The 13,658-nt window shown below is 34.9% G+C and overlaps 1 protein-coding gene across 1 annotated transcript in view; it reads right to left on the bottom strand.

Annotated features, from left to right (window-relative positions):
* IL1RAPL1 (interleukin 1 receptor accessory protein like 1) overlaps window positions 1-11,943 on the bottom strand; it is a 613,365-nt gene extending 601,422 nt beyond the window's left edge. Inside the window, exon 1 of the mRNA XM_088521756.1 lies at window positions 11,766-11,943. Within this exon, the coding sequence (XP_088377882.1) occupies window positions 11,766-11,847 (82 nt within the window). The 5' untranslated portion in view covers window positions 11,848-11,943. The remainder of the gene's footprint in view (window positions 1-11,765) is intronic.
* Window positions 11,944-13,658: the final 1,715 nt, after the last annotated feature.

Raw genomic sequence — 13,658 nt, 5'->3', positions numbered from 1 at the left:
CAGTAGAACAACGGGAGGCCTGTCACTGGCACCAGCAGCCCCCTTGGAAAATCACAACATAGGCTGTGTCCAGTCCTAGAAAAAGCAGCTGGATTCCTTGACATACTTGGTTAAACCTTCTCAATTAGAAAAGTCTCAGACTGATTTCTCTCTCTCCACATTTCCATGCAGCATTTATTGGCTTTGGCTTATGCTTCAAGAGAGTTTTTATAAACTTGCGATTTCAAATAAATAGTGATCCACTGTGACATAAGCCAAGTATCCTGCTTGTACTAAGCACTCTTAATATTAATTCCAGCTACACCGACCTGGAACCTGATAATAGCTCCAAATGTATCCTAGGTAAGTCCACATTGGATCTAACACAGAGGTACCATCATAAGCACACCCTAGTTTCCACTGGGTGGAAGATAAGGCAACGCAATTAGAAAAAGAAGTTTAGTCCAGTCCTAAGCTGGAAAATCGTGAATCAGGAACTATAACACATAACACTATAACACTATAACACAGGCTCTAAAAAGTGTGCCTAATTTTCTTAAAAAAAAAAGAAGGTTAAGATCAGTTTAAACATCAGTCCTGAAGTCCCTTAATTAAAACTGGAATTGAGTTAGAGGTAAAGATCACTTTCTTTTGCCAGGATGAAAAAGTTGCTTTTGGAAGTGGATTATTCAAAAAAAAAAAAAAAAAAAAAAAAAAGGTGCTTCAGCACAATCGTCTGCTTTGCATCTTTGCACCTGACAGTTTCCTGAACTGAGTTAAACATTCAGAGCAAGGCAACAAAATTACAGAAGCAATCTCAGGAGCATTCATCTTTCAGATACATAACTATGTCATAATTTGCTATTATACCAATCTGATAATTGTCCTCATGATTGCAAGAAAACTGCTTTGAAAAACAGATAAATCTTTAAGTACTGACAGAAGCTGCACATTTACATAAAGACCATCAGAGCAAACATAACTCTGAGCAAAAATGGCTTAAGATTTCAGTACTCTAATCTAAAGGATGAGCTCTCTTCTCATTATAAGTGGCTTTCTATGCATCTTTTGCATACACTACAGGGATGGCATTTTTTTACTTCTGTCAGACAAAACAAGTCAGGAAGTATTTTAATCTAGGAGAGATTTCATCAGTTTAAATTTGCCTTAAGTGAAGCAACAAAATCACATACTCTAATGGGAAAATCTTATTATCTTAACTCTTATTTCTCTATTTTAGCATTACACAATTAAACTATTACACTTAAATAAGAAAAAGGAAAAATCTATCAGATACTGAGTACCTGTCCTTGAGGTTTTCTTGTCTCCCTGCTCTCCATGTTCATTATTCTTCATAAAAGTGACAGCACAGTATTCAAATAAATAAATATTCTGTAACAGCTATTTCTGATCAAAGGTCACTTGTTCTTTTACATCTTCTAGGACATTTGCCAAGAGATGCCAATCTGTGAAACTACTACTAACCATCCCCTAGGGAAAAGAGCGACTCTAGGAGCACAAAATCATTCGAAACAGCTACTAAAACTCAATGACTGAGCTATGTAAGAATATCTATTACTGTCCTTTTGGCTTTAGATTTTGTTTTTTCTCCTTTACTATCATTAGTCATTTCTTATTATGTATTGCACACTATAAAACATTGACCCTTTGATACTGCACAGACAGTCTTTTCACATACTGGAGTATTATTCACTATCTCCCAGGACTCCTAAAAGTATCAGTATGGATCATAGCAACAATAAAAGGTCACATAACTATTTCTAAAATGCCAGCTATTCTGGCAAGGATAAGTAACTTCTACTTCTTTTCACAGCATCTCCAAAATAAGTAATGTATCACAAAGGATAAATGTTCATGATGCAACTGTTTCTTATTAACCAAATTCTCTAGAGGCAAAGGATATGTTTGTTTGCTTTTATTTATATTCTGTAAATTTTCCCATTTAGTAAATGAGTTTTTCCATTCAGTAAACAATCTGCATCATTGCAGTTCATATGACATTTTGAACAGTGTCCTTACCTTAGGAAAACAGAATTGCATCCAGAGACCATTATTGTAGAAACAGCCTGTGACAACCATTTGTTTTAAGGTCACTAGAAACATTAAGTGTTCTTTCAAATAAGATCGTACTTCAGTGTTTGCAAAAGAAACCTGTAAATTGAAAGTTGCTCCACACCAGTCCAACCCATACTACATCCTGTAGCTAAAGAATCATTTACTATCCTAAAGGATCTTTTCCTTCAAAGAAAAGACATTCCTGTACAGACTTGTCATATGCAGGAAAAAAACCAAAAGCATTTATTAGTTGTATCCTATAATCTTTTGAATATGTAAAATATCACTAAATAAGTTAATTCTAACTCTTACTATCTTCTGATTTCTTCAATTCACAGAAATAGGTTTTTTCTTCCTAAAATAATCAGATACCTTTTTCTTAAGTTGAGAAAGTAGGTGACAATCATAACGGGACTAGAGTAAATGTATTTCACAGAACTGGATGTGGGATGGGAATATGTGATATTTTTTGCTGTCTGGCTAAGGAAAGTGCTAAAGGCCACTAATATCTCTTTTAACATCCTGTTGCCACGTAGAAATAGCAAGACATGAAATTTTTCTGCAGGCTGTATCAATTCCAGGAAGCTTCATGGCTCTTTTAGATAGAAAAAAAAAGGTTAAGCTTGGAGAGGTAAAGCAGCCAGGAAAGTAGAACATTTATATAGTCTTCCCCTAACTACATCTCCCTCCTACTAGGCATAAGCAATCATTCACCTCATTTGACCTTTTTACTACACATTCAGGCACAACAGCCTTGAACATTCTTTATGTCAACAAAGAGGTGGTTAGGAAGAAAAGTAAACAACACCTCCACAAACACATGCACACACCCATTGCAAAATAATTAGGCAAGATCCAAGATAGGGTAATAAAAACAGACAGTTAATTAAATCTTCATCTATAAGGATGTTTGAATGTTGAAGATAAAATGTATTGATTTCTATTACAAACAAAAAAAAATAAATGGGAAGGAAAGACTGGTTTTAAATCTGAAAAAATAGGGAATGAAAACATATTTTATTCTTAGAATAAAAAGGAGACCAACAGAAAACTTTAATAAAATCAATATGGAAGATAGGAAATAGAAGAACAGAAAATAATCTGAAAATGGATAATGGTGGTTTTTATATATTTCCTTTGTGCTTGGAACTGCAAAGGTTTTCCCTCTTTACCTCCTCAGAAAAAGGAGTGTTTCACAGAATTTTGCCCATTCAGTGCCATAGACAGAACTACAAGCAAGGCTACATACTTACTTAGTCAACATTTCAAAAGTATTATTTTGAAACAATCCTCATGTGAAACAAGGTCCACTTCTTACCCAGGTCACGATACTTCAACTGAGATTCTAAGGTCTGTAATCTACTCATAACTCATTACAAAGTCTATGCTTTGTTCTATGCTTTGCAGTGAGTTTTTAGATTCAGAGTGGCCTTATTTAGCAAAACTGCTGGCCAGATCTTTGCAGGTTAATCCCACAAAAGAGATTTCTCTCATCTCCCCACAGTCAATACAATCAGAAAGGCATAAAGTCCTTTGCTTAGGCCATGTCTCTGCAGCAATATAAAATGTGCGTCATTTTTTTTCCTTGTCATTAAACAGAGGAGCAAGAAAAGGGAATTGTAGCAGTAACTATAACTAACTATAACGAATAACTAGTAGTAGTTTTAATGACTACCATTCAAAAAATCATTGCACACACAAGCTTTTATATCAGGTTCCATGTAACCACCCAACAGGTCACAAGCCTCATCAGCTAATAACATACAAATAACATTTTGTAACACAGTGAAAGCAATACCTAAACACCATTAATATCAATCGACACAAACTCCTACAGCTTAAAATAATATCCTCTAATTGTTGTAAATATCCCTCAGTTAATTTAGAATAGTATATATATGAAAGCGTTCTGCCTATAAATTGTATGTAGTATATAAATGTCTGTCTATAAATGGTATGTCGATTCATTTAATTGTTGAATCATCTAATATTAGCAGATTCAATATGACATTTGTCAACAAATTACCTTTTGACAGATTCTGAAAGAAAATAATTTAAAAAATGAAAACATGGTCAGAATGAAAAAAAAAAAGGCACTAGTGTAGTAAAGACATTTAGGAAGAGTCAGATAATCACTATATAACTACCAGTGAAAACTACTGCTGAATGGCCACACAGGAAATAATTCATGTTTGTGGGCTGAAAGAAATAAAAACTCCAAAAAGAGAGTATGACACTTCTGGAAAAGTGACATGTGGTTGGGACAGCAATTCTCATTCAGAATGTTATATTCAGAAGTCTGATTATCAGATCCCTGCTCAGGTTCAGCCATGAGCATTGACAAGCTCTCAAAGTGTTTCTGACAGGTAACGTCTTATGTTTCTTTTATTATTTTCTCTAAAACAGAGACAATCAAATTATTAGGTACAAATGAATCATCCAAATTCACTTATATCTACCTGAAAAGAGTTCTCAAGTCTGGCTCATTTTCTGCATTTTTTTACTTTTTTTTTTTATAAACTGTTAACTAACCATTATGACTTCCATCAAGAAGCGTAAAATTGTTGCTTTGTCAGAGATAATGCCTTCATCACACAGATCACTTGTTGCTTTCCAACATAAGTAAACTTTTCTAAAAAAAAAAAAAAAAAGCCTTGTTTGTGCAGACATTTTTCGATATATTTGGTATTTATTATATGAGAATAAATATACTATAGGGAACTGTAATTCATAAAATTCAGAAGGAGAAGGACACATAATTTTGAAAGAAGTCTGCTTATAGCTCTTAGGGAATATGAGATTAGTCAAACAGCAAAACTAATTGAGATTTTTTTAATATAAATTTCAAAGATTTTTTTAGTATTTCACCAGCTTTAGAACCAGGAAAAAAATATCTTGGGTTATTTTTACCCAGTTAAAATGAGTATTTTGCTGCTACGAAGACCAGCCAACATTCAGAAGGATCAACAACGCACACAAGTTATATCCCTGCTTTTTTCATATTATTGACTTTCCACATTGTTACATCAACTAGGACTACCCATTCATTCACCGATAATAAATCATGTACTCAAATGCTAGGCATTAAATCAAAAGTACTTCTCTGCCACATGACAAATGCATCTATAGACTTTAATCCTCTAACAATGACATGAAGGATCTTGTAAACTTTGTGATAGCCTTCCATTGGCCACATTGCCCTCCTAGTTAAATTATTTTTATCCTAGAATATATTTCAATTAGAAATTTCCATTCACAGCAACAAATTGAACACAGGATATGACCCTTTCATTAACTCTGCTTATAGCAATCTGTAGAAAATCAGAAGATCACAGAATGTAATAACACACCTTATTAACTATAAGACAACAAATATCAGATTATTATGAGGCAATGTGTCTAAAATGCCATTAGCCTTGTGGTTTCTGACGATAATGATCAAAATATAACTTTCTATGCAATAAATTCTTTTACATAAGCTTTCCCCCTACACTTCCTCCATTTTTTTTTTGAAAAAAAAAACAAACATTTATCAGTTCAGCATCCTTGAAAAAAACACCAGAGGGCATTGTAGTGTTCATGCATTTATTTCAGTTTACAGGGAAATGAAGCTCTCTTTCCTAACCTACTTCCAGTTTGTTGAATATTAAACAATTTTATAAACAAAACCTTTCTATTCATGAAAATGAAATATTCAGATACCTCTGAACCTAAAAACACAGAATTTAAGAAATTTAAGTTACCAAGGAAATAAAACCACACAGCTAGAAAGTTTATGATTTAGTTCAAACCAAATATACATTGAAGAGAAAAAAAAATATTTAGAAATGCATTACCACACATTCAATGAATACAATAAAATTAATATGCTTAAAAAAATCCCATTTTTATAAGTGCTTTTTACTTTTTGGGGGGGAAGAAAGATTGATTTGAACAACAGAAACCTCAGTTCACAAAAAATAAATCCAAGTCTTTATGCACTTCTAAGCATATTGTAATTTTATACGCAGTCCAGCTTCATAGAATCATAGAACCATAGAATCATAAGGTTGGAAGGGACCTCTAGAGGTCATCTAGTCCAACCCCCCTGCACACACAGGGTCACCTAGAGCACGTGGCACAGGACTGCGTCCAAGCGGGTTTGGAAGATCTCCAGAGAAGGAGACTCCACAACCTCTCTGGGCAGCCTGTTCCAGTGCTCTGTCACCCTCACTGTTAAGAATTTTTTCCTTAAGTTCCTGTGGAACTTCTGATGCTTTAGTTTCTGGCCATTTCCTCTAGTTCTGTTGGTGGCCACCACTGAAAAGAGGTCAGCACCATCCTCCTCACTGCCTCCCTTGAGGTACTTATAGACACTGATTAGATCCCCTCTCAGCCTTCTCTTCTCCAGGCTGAACAGGCCCAGCTCCCTCAGCCTCTCCTCATAGGGCAGATGTTCCAGGCCCCTGATCATCCTCGTATTCCTGCGCTGGACTTTCTCCAGTAGATCCACATCCCTCTTGTACTGTGGGGCCCAGAACTGGACACAATACTCCAGATGTGGCCTCACCAGGGCTGAGTAGAGGGGCAGGATCACTCCCTCGACCTGCTGGAGACGCTCTTCTTACTGCACCCCAGGATCCCATTGGCCTTCTTGGCCATGAGGGCACACTGCTGCCTCATGGTCAACTTGTCATCCACCATGACACCCAGGTCTCTCTCTGCAGAGCTGCTCTCCAGAAGATCGTTCCCCAGCCTGTCCTGGTGTCTGGGGTTATTCCTGCCTAACTGCAGGACCTTGCACTTGTCTTTGTCTACTACTTTGTCTACTTATAAGATTTCTCACTATCCAGTTGTCCAGTCTGTCCAGGTCCCTCTGGATGGCAGCACAGTCCTCTGGGGTATCAGCTACTCCTCCCAGTTTTGTATCATCAGCAAACTTGCTGAGGGAGCACTCTGTGCCTTCATCCAGGTCATTGATGAATAAATTGAACAGGACTGGACTGAGGACTGACCCCTGAGGGACACCACTAACCACAGGCTCCCAACTAGACTCTGCACCTCTGATCATCACCATCTTTCTAAAAATAATTCTGAAAATAACAGGCAGTGTTTCCTACATTTATGAAATAAATTTAACCATAAATGATGAAATTTTGAAAAATACGTACAAATGCAATTAAGTATATAAATTTTTTTTTTTATTCCTTTGCATCAAGTTGGATATACCAATCAAGCAGAGGAATTGCTTCCTGAAGCAACATTGAGGCATCTACGAAAGTCAAGAAGTAGTGTAAGCGTCAAGTTTCCCATTTAGCATATCGCATCTGATATTCAGCGTGTGCTAACTGAAAATACATCTTTGAAGTTACTGTTTCAGGCTCTGAAACCTCTCCTGAAGCTCACGAGGACTTCACTGTATACTTAAAATACCTTGATCAACAAACACTATATTTACCCTGAAGTTAGAGTTTAGAATAACAAGGCTCTTTTCATCCTCACTTGAGAAGACATTAAAATTTGTGGGAGCTCTGCATTTAGCTATAAGTGACAAGAAAAGTTTAGGCATGCTCAAATCTAATTTACTTTTCACATATAGGAACATGTTTCTCCAGTCTTTTTTTTATTAATGGAACTATTATTGAGGTTGCTTACCCGGCAATTTTTATGTAAAATATAAAAGTTAGTGTTATAGCATAAAATATTTATTTTCTATTTCACGAGTCACTTTAAACCATTCACCATATTACAGAAACAACTGAAAATATTAGCTAGAAAAAAAAAAGGTATGCATTCTGTGAAATATAAACTGAATAAAGATAAAATGTGAAACAAATGTCACATCACTATGAGCTAACTAACTTAAGAGCATATTTTCTTGCTAATGTACTAATTGTTTGATTAACACTGTCATACATACACTATATGATTACATTAACTGATAAATACAACACAATTGTAAAACAGCTTTATAACTTCTGTTTATGAAGGATTCAAGAATTGCCTTTAAATAATGTCATTTAAGTGCTTTGTATAATAACAGCTCTCATGATCTGATATTTAATGGAATACAGTAACCTAACCCTTTTAACCTGCCTTTCAGTCAACACCTGCAAAGTCAAGAACAACATGCTGATCCTCATCTTTAAACACATATATATAATTATTTGATAAAACTTAAATCCTGGAAAGTTTACAGTCAGTCAGTATCATCAACCATTTTTAGAAATAAAAAGGGATTCTGAATCTGCAAATTGTTCCACATTTGTGACATGCTGTGAACCCTCACTGACTTTCTAAAGGTAGGTTTTCCTGTACTTAATAGATCAGAGAAGTGCTTGAAAACATACTTCTACTGGATGGAGAGACTCATATTAATCATTAAATTCTTAGCACAGGTGATAAAAACCTTACAATGAGGAGTGCTGAACTACTCTAGCAGGAAAAATCCATTGGCACTGCGGACAAGATATCTTTTCAAGGATAGGTCTCTGCTTAATACTGAAACTTGGACTGAAATATATAACGAACACAAGTTTTATGCTTTCAGATTCAGTATTTAGAAACGGTCTCAGTGAATATGAACTAGAAGGAACAAACCACAGTTAGGACAAATATTTAGCACACTAACACAAAAACTCCTCCACTCACATACCTTTAGTTTGTAAAAGAGAAGAAACTACATAACAGCAACACCTTTCCCAAAAGTGACTGCTACTACTCCATGCTTATAATTATTCTGTATTTTACTCTGAAGAAATAAGTTCACAGGTGAAAATGGAAGCTTACAGAAGCACTCATTTTTTAGAAAATCTTTAATTATCATGATTATGAGATGAGATAGAATACCAAAATCATTTAAAACTATAATTATAAAATTTCAGAATACTTCACTCAAATAAATTAGATTTCACATTAAGGAATAAAAGCATTACTTATTTTTCTCCTTTGGTTAATATAGATGAAGTGCCAAAGGAAGGGATAGGGACAGGTTTATAGCTTTTAAATGCACATATTTATGTGCAGTTATTATGAAATGCTTCATTTTTCCTATAAAGGCATGCAACTTTTTTTATCTTAAAGTGTGTATTTTTCCAATTAAAAACAACATTTGCATCCTGTTTCAGATTAGCTTTACCCTTAATGTATAACTTTCAAATCTAGATTTACACGAAACTACTGAATACCTGAGGTATAGTCCTGCTTTCTGGCTTTCATTCCAAAAAAACCTATGTTACAATTTTTTTCTCTTACTGAGTTTTTTGTAAAAGAAATAAATAAAAGATACAAATCTGCATTCACCTTTGACAATAAATTGAAATATACTTTAGCCTTCTAGAACAAGAAGAGACTCCCAGAGACATATTAATGAATTTGAATCCACATGCGAAGTATTACCAGCTGAATTTCCAGATGGTACAATAGGACTCAAAGACATACAGCTAAGACAGATGATGCCCTCTTCAGCCTCTGCCTCTCTTAACACGCCCATGTGGCACCGTAGTTCCATTTTCCAAGTTGTTTTTTTTTCCCTGATGTCATTTCCAACTATGAGATGCACTGTATTTAAGAAACTTACTTTCATAGCCCAATTAAGTCAACATTTATGCAGGTAAAAGTTCCACTAAAATAAATGAGATTTTCTTTCCATATACATTTTAGGACTTAAAAATAAGCCTTCTAAACAGCACAGTTCTTCCTTTTTCTATGGTAGTTCCTCAAGCCGAAGAGCACCAAACAACATGAGCAATGGCAGGATCTGATAATTTCAGTAAATCACAGGTTTTTCCCCTGTATGTGTATTATTGCAAAAATGCCTTTTAAAATAGAAATTTTCCAGAGACACTATCGTAATGAGGTACTGTAAGGGTCTTTTTGGCAATTCAGGAAATGGAAACTATATACTTTTAAGCAGGTCCCATGTGAGAACATAAAAAACTCCATCTTACAAGTGGGGTGCAATTCAACACTTTCTATTAGAGTTTTCCCTTCATCAGGATGTGAATATGTGCACTATGTCTTACAAAGAATGCTGGGTATTCTTTTATTTGGCTGGCCAGCAGTCATTCTTCCATTCCAGAACAGGAATTAAAACATGTATTTACTACTTTTCCTTGCATTGATTCATCATGGAAAGAGGATGCAGGCAAAAACAATGAGACAAAACACAAAGTCAACTCAAGTTCTTCTTATCATCACATTCAAGAGACAAGTACCTGATGACTGGCTATTTATTAGTCCCTTAAAAACGAATGTTATTGTAAAAGCTACTTTTTATGAAAATCATGTATTACCATTAAGTGACCTCAACCCAAAGCTCCCTGGAGCAAAGTTGTACTGTAACCAAAATACTACATTCAAACTCTTTCAAATGATACCTACCATTACACCCAGAATAAGTTAGCTCCACAAGAAAACAGAGTCTTCTGGATCATGCTACAGACACCTCAACCCATCACTAATTCCTTCGCTTTGTATATACTGAGTATATTGGAATACATTCTGATCTCAAATCTTGGTTGAGGAGTACTTAAATACTATAGTTGCACTCCTTATTTACCTTATTTGGCTTCCCTTATTCTACATTTCCAATCACTGAAATATTGAAGGCATAATCAGTTTGATAATATTGTTACAAATATAAACTACTGAAAGTGCAGCATATAATTTAAGCCATTACCCAAAATATAAAAAGATCTCTATCTTCATGCATCACATTAGGACAACTAGCAACCAATTTCAGTCAGAAACAGACAAAAATACAAGAATTCAGGGACAGACTTTTAGAAGACGTTATAATAAAAGCTACCTAAAACACTCCAAAAACAAAAGGAAAACAACAACAACAAACCTAGTTACTAAGTAGCAATCTATCCACAAAGGTTCAAGTCTTCCATTCAGGATTTAGTGTTCCTTAGTACCACATGGTTAGACAGGACTTTGCAGAAGTAACATCCTATAAATTTTTCATTATTCAATAAAAGATAAAAGAGGGGAAAATTAGAATTTCAGGATGACAAACTAAAAGTGAGGTGAAAACACACAATTGTCTCATTATTGATGTTCCCTTTATTTGCATACAAAAATAACTCATCTATAGTATCTGCATGAGAGCTGTTTGGTAAACATTTCACCCTCTGCTAGGTTTCTGAAAAATGACCCATGTTTTCTTTTGTGCATTAATCTCCTCATCCATGTATGAGGTCGCCCTTTCAGAAAATATGTATTGCTGTTCACTTTTCATGGTTAATAAATTTAATGTGCTCGATCTATTCTTTGAATTATAAAAATCAGTAGTCTAAACCAAAATTGCCTGAACTACATGTCTGAAAGATTCTTCAATGTAAATACACACATAAATCCAGTAGCTTACATTACCAAACTGACTTCATCAAAGCATTTTAAGTAAATTAAACACTCTTGGGAATATCTTGGAATAAAATATGGGTTTTTTTAACAGATGCGTTGTTATATTGATTTGACTTTACGTTATCTTGTTTTATCTTGTTATGTTACGTTATTAACATGTTCATCATTTTCTATTTTTTTCTCCCGTCAAGTTCGCACAACAAAACCTGATCTAAAAACATAGAGAAGTTACTAACCTTTTTTTCTGCAAAATTTGAAACCCTTTTAGCCACTTTCAAAAACAGTGTAATAACACCTTAGTGCATATTTGCAAAATCCATGTACTTAAAAGAAATCGTAATTGCAGAAAAAGATTAACTTACCCGATCCCCTTTTGGTCACAACCTTCAAGCTCTGAGTTAGAGTAGCATACAAGAGAATCAAGTGTGGGATAGGAGCTTTCATCTTCCGGCTCTCCAAGGCTACTCCCTTGAGTACCAGCAAGAAAAAAAGGAAAAAAAAGTAGAACAAGAAAGAAAGATTGAGATTATTGTTTTTATACTGGTACAGAAACATCTTTGCTGTAATTAATATAATACTGACATTGTAGAAATGTTGAATACAGCATTTGTGAGCCATTTAACATATCAAAATGATATACTGTTAATGAAAAAAAAAAAAGAAATCACTGTAAGAGTAACACACACACACACCCTACATTCAGCCCTAAAGCTTTTCTCCCAATTTTACCCATATGTTGAAAGCTGGGTCCTGTTAAAGCCTTCTAAGAAATCTAAGCCTTCTAAGAAATCTCCTGAGCCAAACAAAATGAATTTATTCTATGAAAGCGTATGACCCTTTCACTGAACTTGCCAAAGAATGTCTACCTTTATTGCATTTATAGCCCCCACAACACCTGCAGAAAAAGGCAAGTAATGTGCCAGCTTTATTTCCATTAATTCATTCCACAGGTTGAGCACAGGGTTCACCATTCAACAGACAGTAAATCGCACATTTTTGGAACACTGAAAGGGGGAACCATTAGAGCCAGCCAGAGGAGCCAGCATAGGGTCCCGGAACTTGCTTCTACACGAGCTGTAAGCACACAAGCACTGCAGGTCAAGCATATTCCCTGCACCAAACCAGGTACTCGCATTAACAGGATGGAAAACAGGCACATCACAGGTTGTGGCTCAGACTTTAAGATATGAATAAAGGTCTCTGTTATCGTTGTTCTCTGTGGTTTAAGTGGTATGAGCAGCAGGTGCAAGTGCGGACTAAACATTAACTCCCTCTATACCTGGAGGGTATAATCCAGTCACAGTGATTACTCGGCTTGCTATGGAAAGGCTGATAGGACTAATAGTCTACATTTCAACCTGTTAAATGTGGGAAGGTAGGCCACATTTTCCCTTCTCTGGTCAAATTAGATGGCAACTTCATGGCAGGATTTTATGCAAAAATATCCTTGTGTAATGAAAAGAAGAATGCTCTGAATAATTGTTTTCAATATTATAAACAAAGATCCTGATGAAACTCAAGTGTTTTTGATATTGACCCCTGTGGATCACAGCACTGTACAGAAACTGATAAAATTCTCTAAAGGAAGCAAAAGTACAAGCTTTCATTTCAAAAGTGACAGCCAATCTTTGCACTTTCATTAAGTACCCAACACATTCTTGACAGCAAAATCCTAAAATGTCTTTGTTTTAAAAGAGAACAGGTTAGAAATAAGGAATGGTGTGGGTGTAAAAGCACACAGCAGGGGAAGGATGACTTAAGTAAAATTATGATTTTATAAAGAAGCCACATTAGCTTTATGTTTCAGGACATTTGAGAATTGAGTGCAAACCTATTGGGTTCATGATTATGACTTTATTAAAGACTAGAGAATGGGAGAATACAGTATGACAACAACAGTTTGGAATATCTAACCTTTAATAACTTAATACTTTTTTTGCAAACAGATATACACAAAAGTGTTCATATATTAACCCATGCACTGTCTGTGAACAAACTGTAGTATTTAGCATCACAAGGGAAGGACTGTTATTTACCATTCACCTACAACTACGGAAGTTAGACAATGATCTTCTTATTTAATAATTAAGTTATAGAGGATTTCTATGGGTTAAATTTAGTGCAACATTTCCATTTTTAATTAAATTTAGAATTTAACCAGATGATTCTCTGATCACCAGCATTTATAAATAATATCGAACCTTAGACTTTTAAGAAGCTAGATGTTTATTTTCTAGAGGCATAATGAATAGATA

Source organism: Tinamus guttatus, unplaced genomic scaffold (genome assembly GCF_059628265.1).
Source record: "Tinamus guttatus ecotype Peru unplaced genomic scaffold, ASM5962826v1 Tinamus_guttatus_pri_ptg000008l, whole genome shotgun sequence".
Taxonomy (NCBI): Eukaryota; Metazoa; Chordata; class Aves; order Tinamiformes; family Tinamidae; genus Tinamus; species Tinamus guttatus.
Note: the sequence above shows the minus strand (reverse complement) of the source record. Positions and strands in the feature narration are given on the sequence as shown.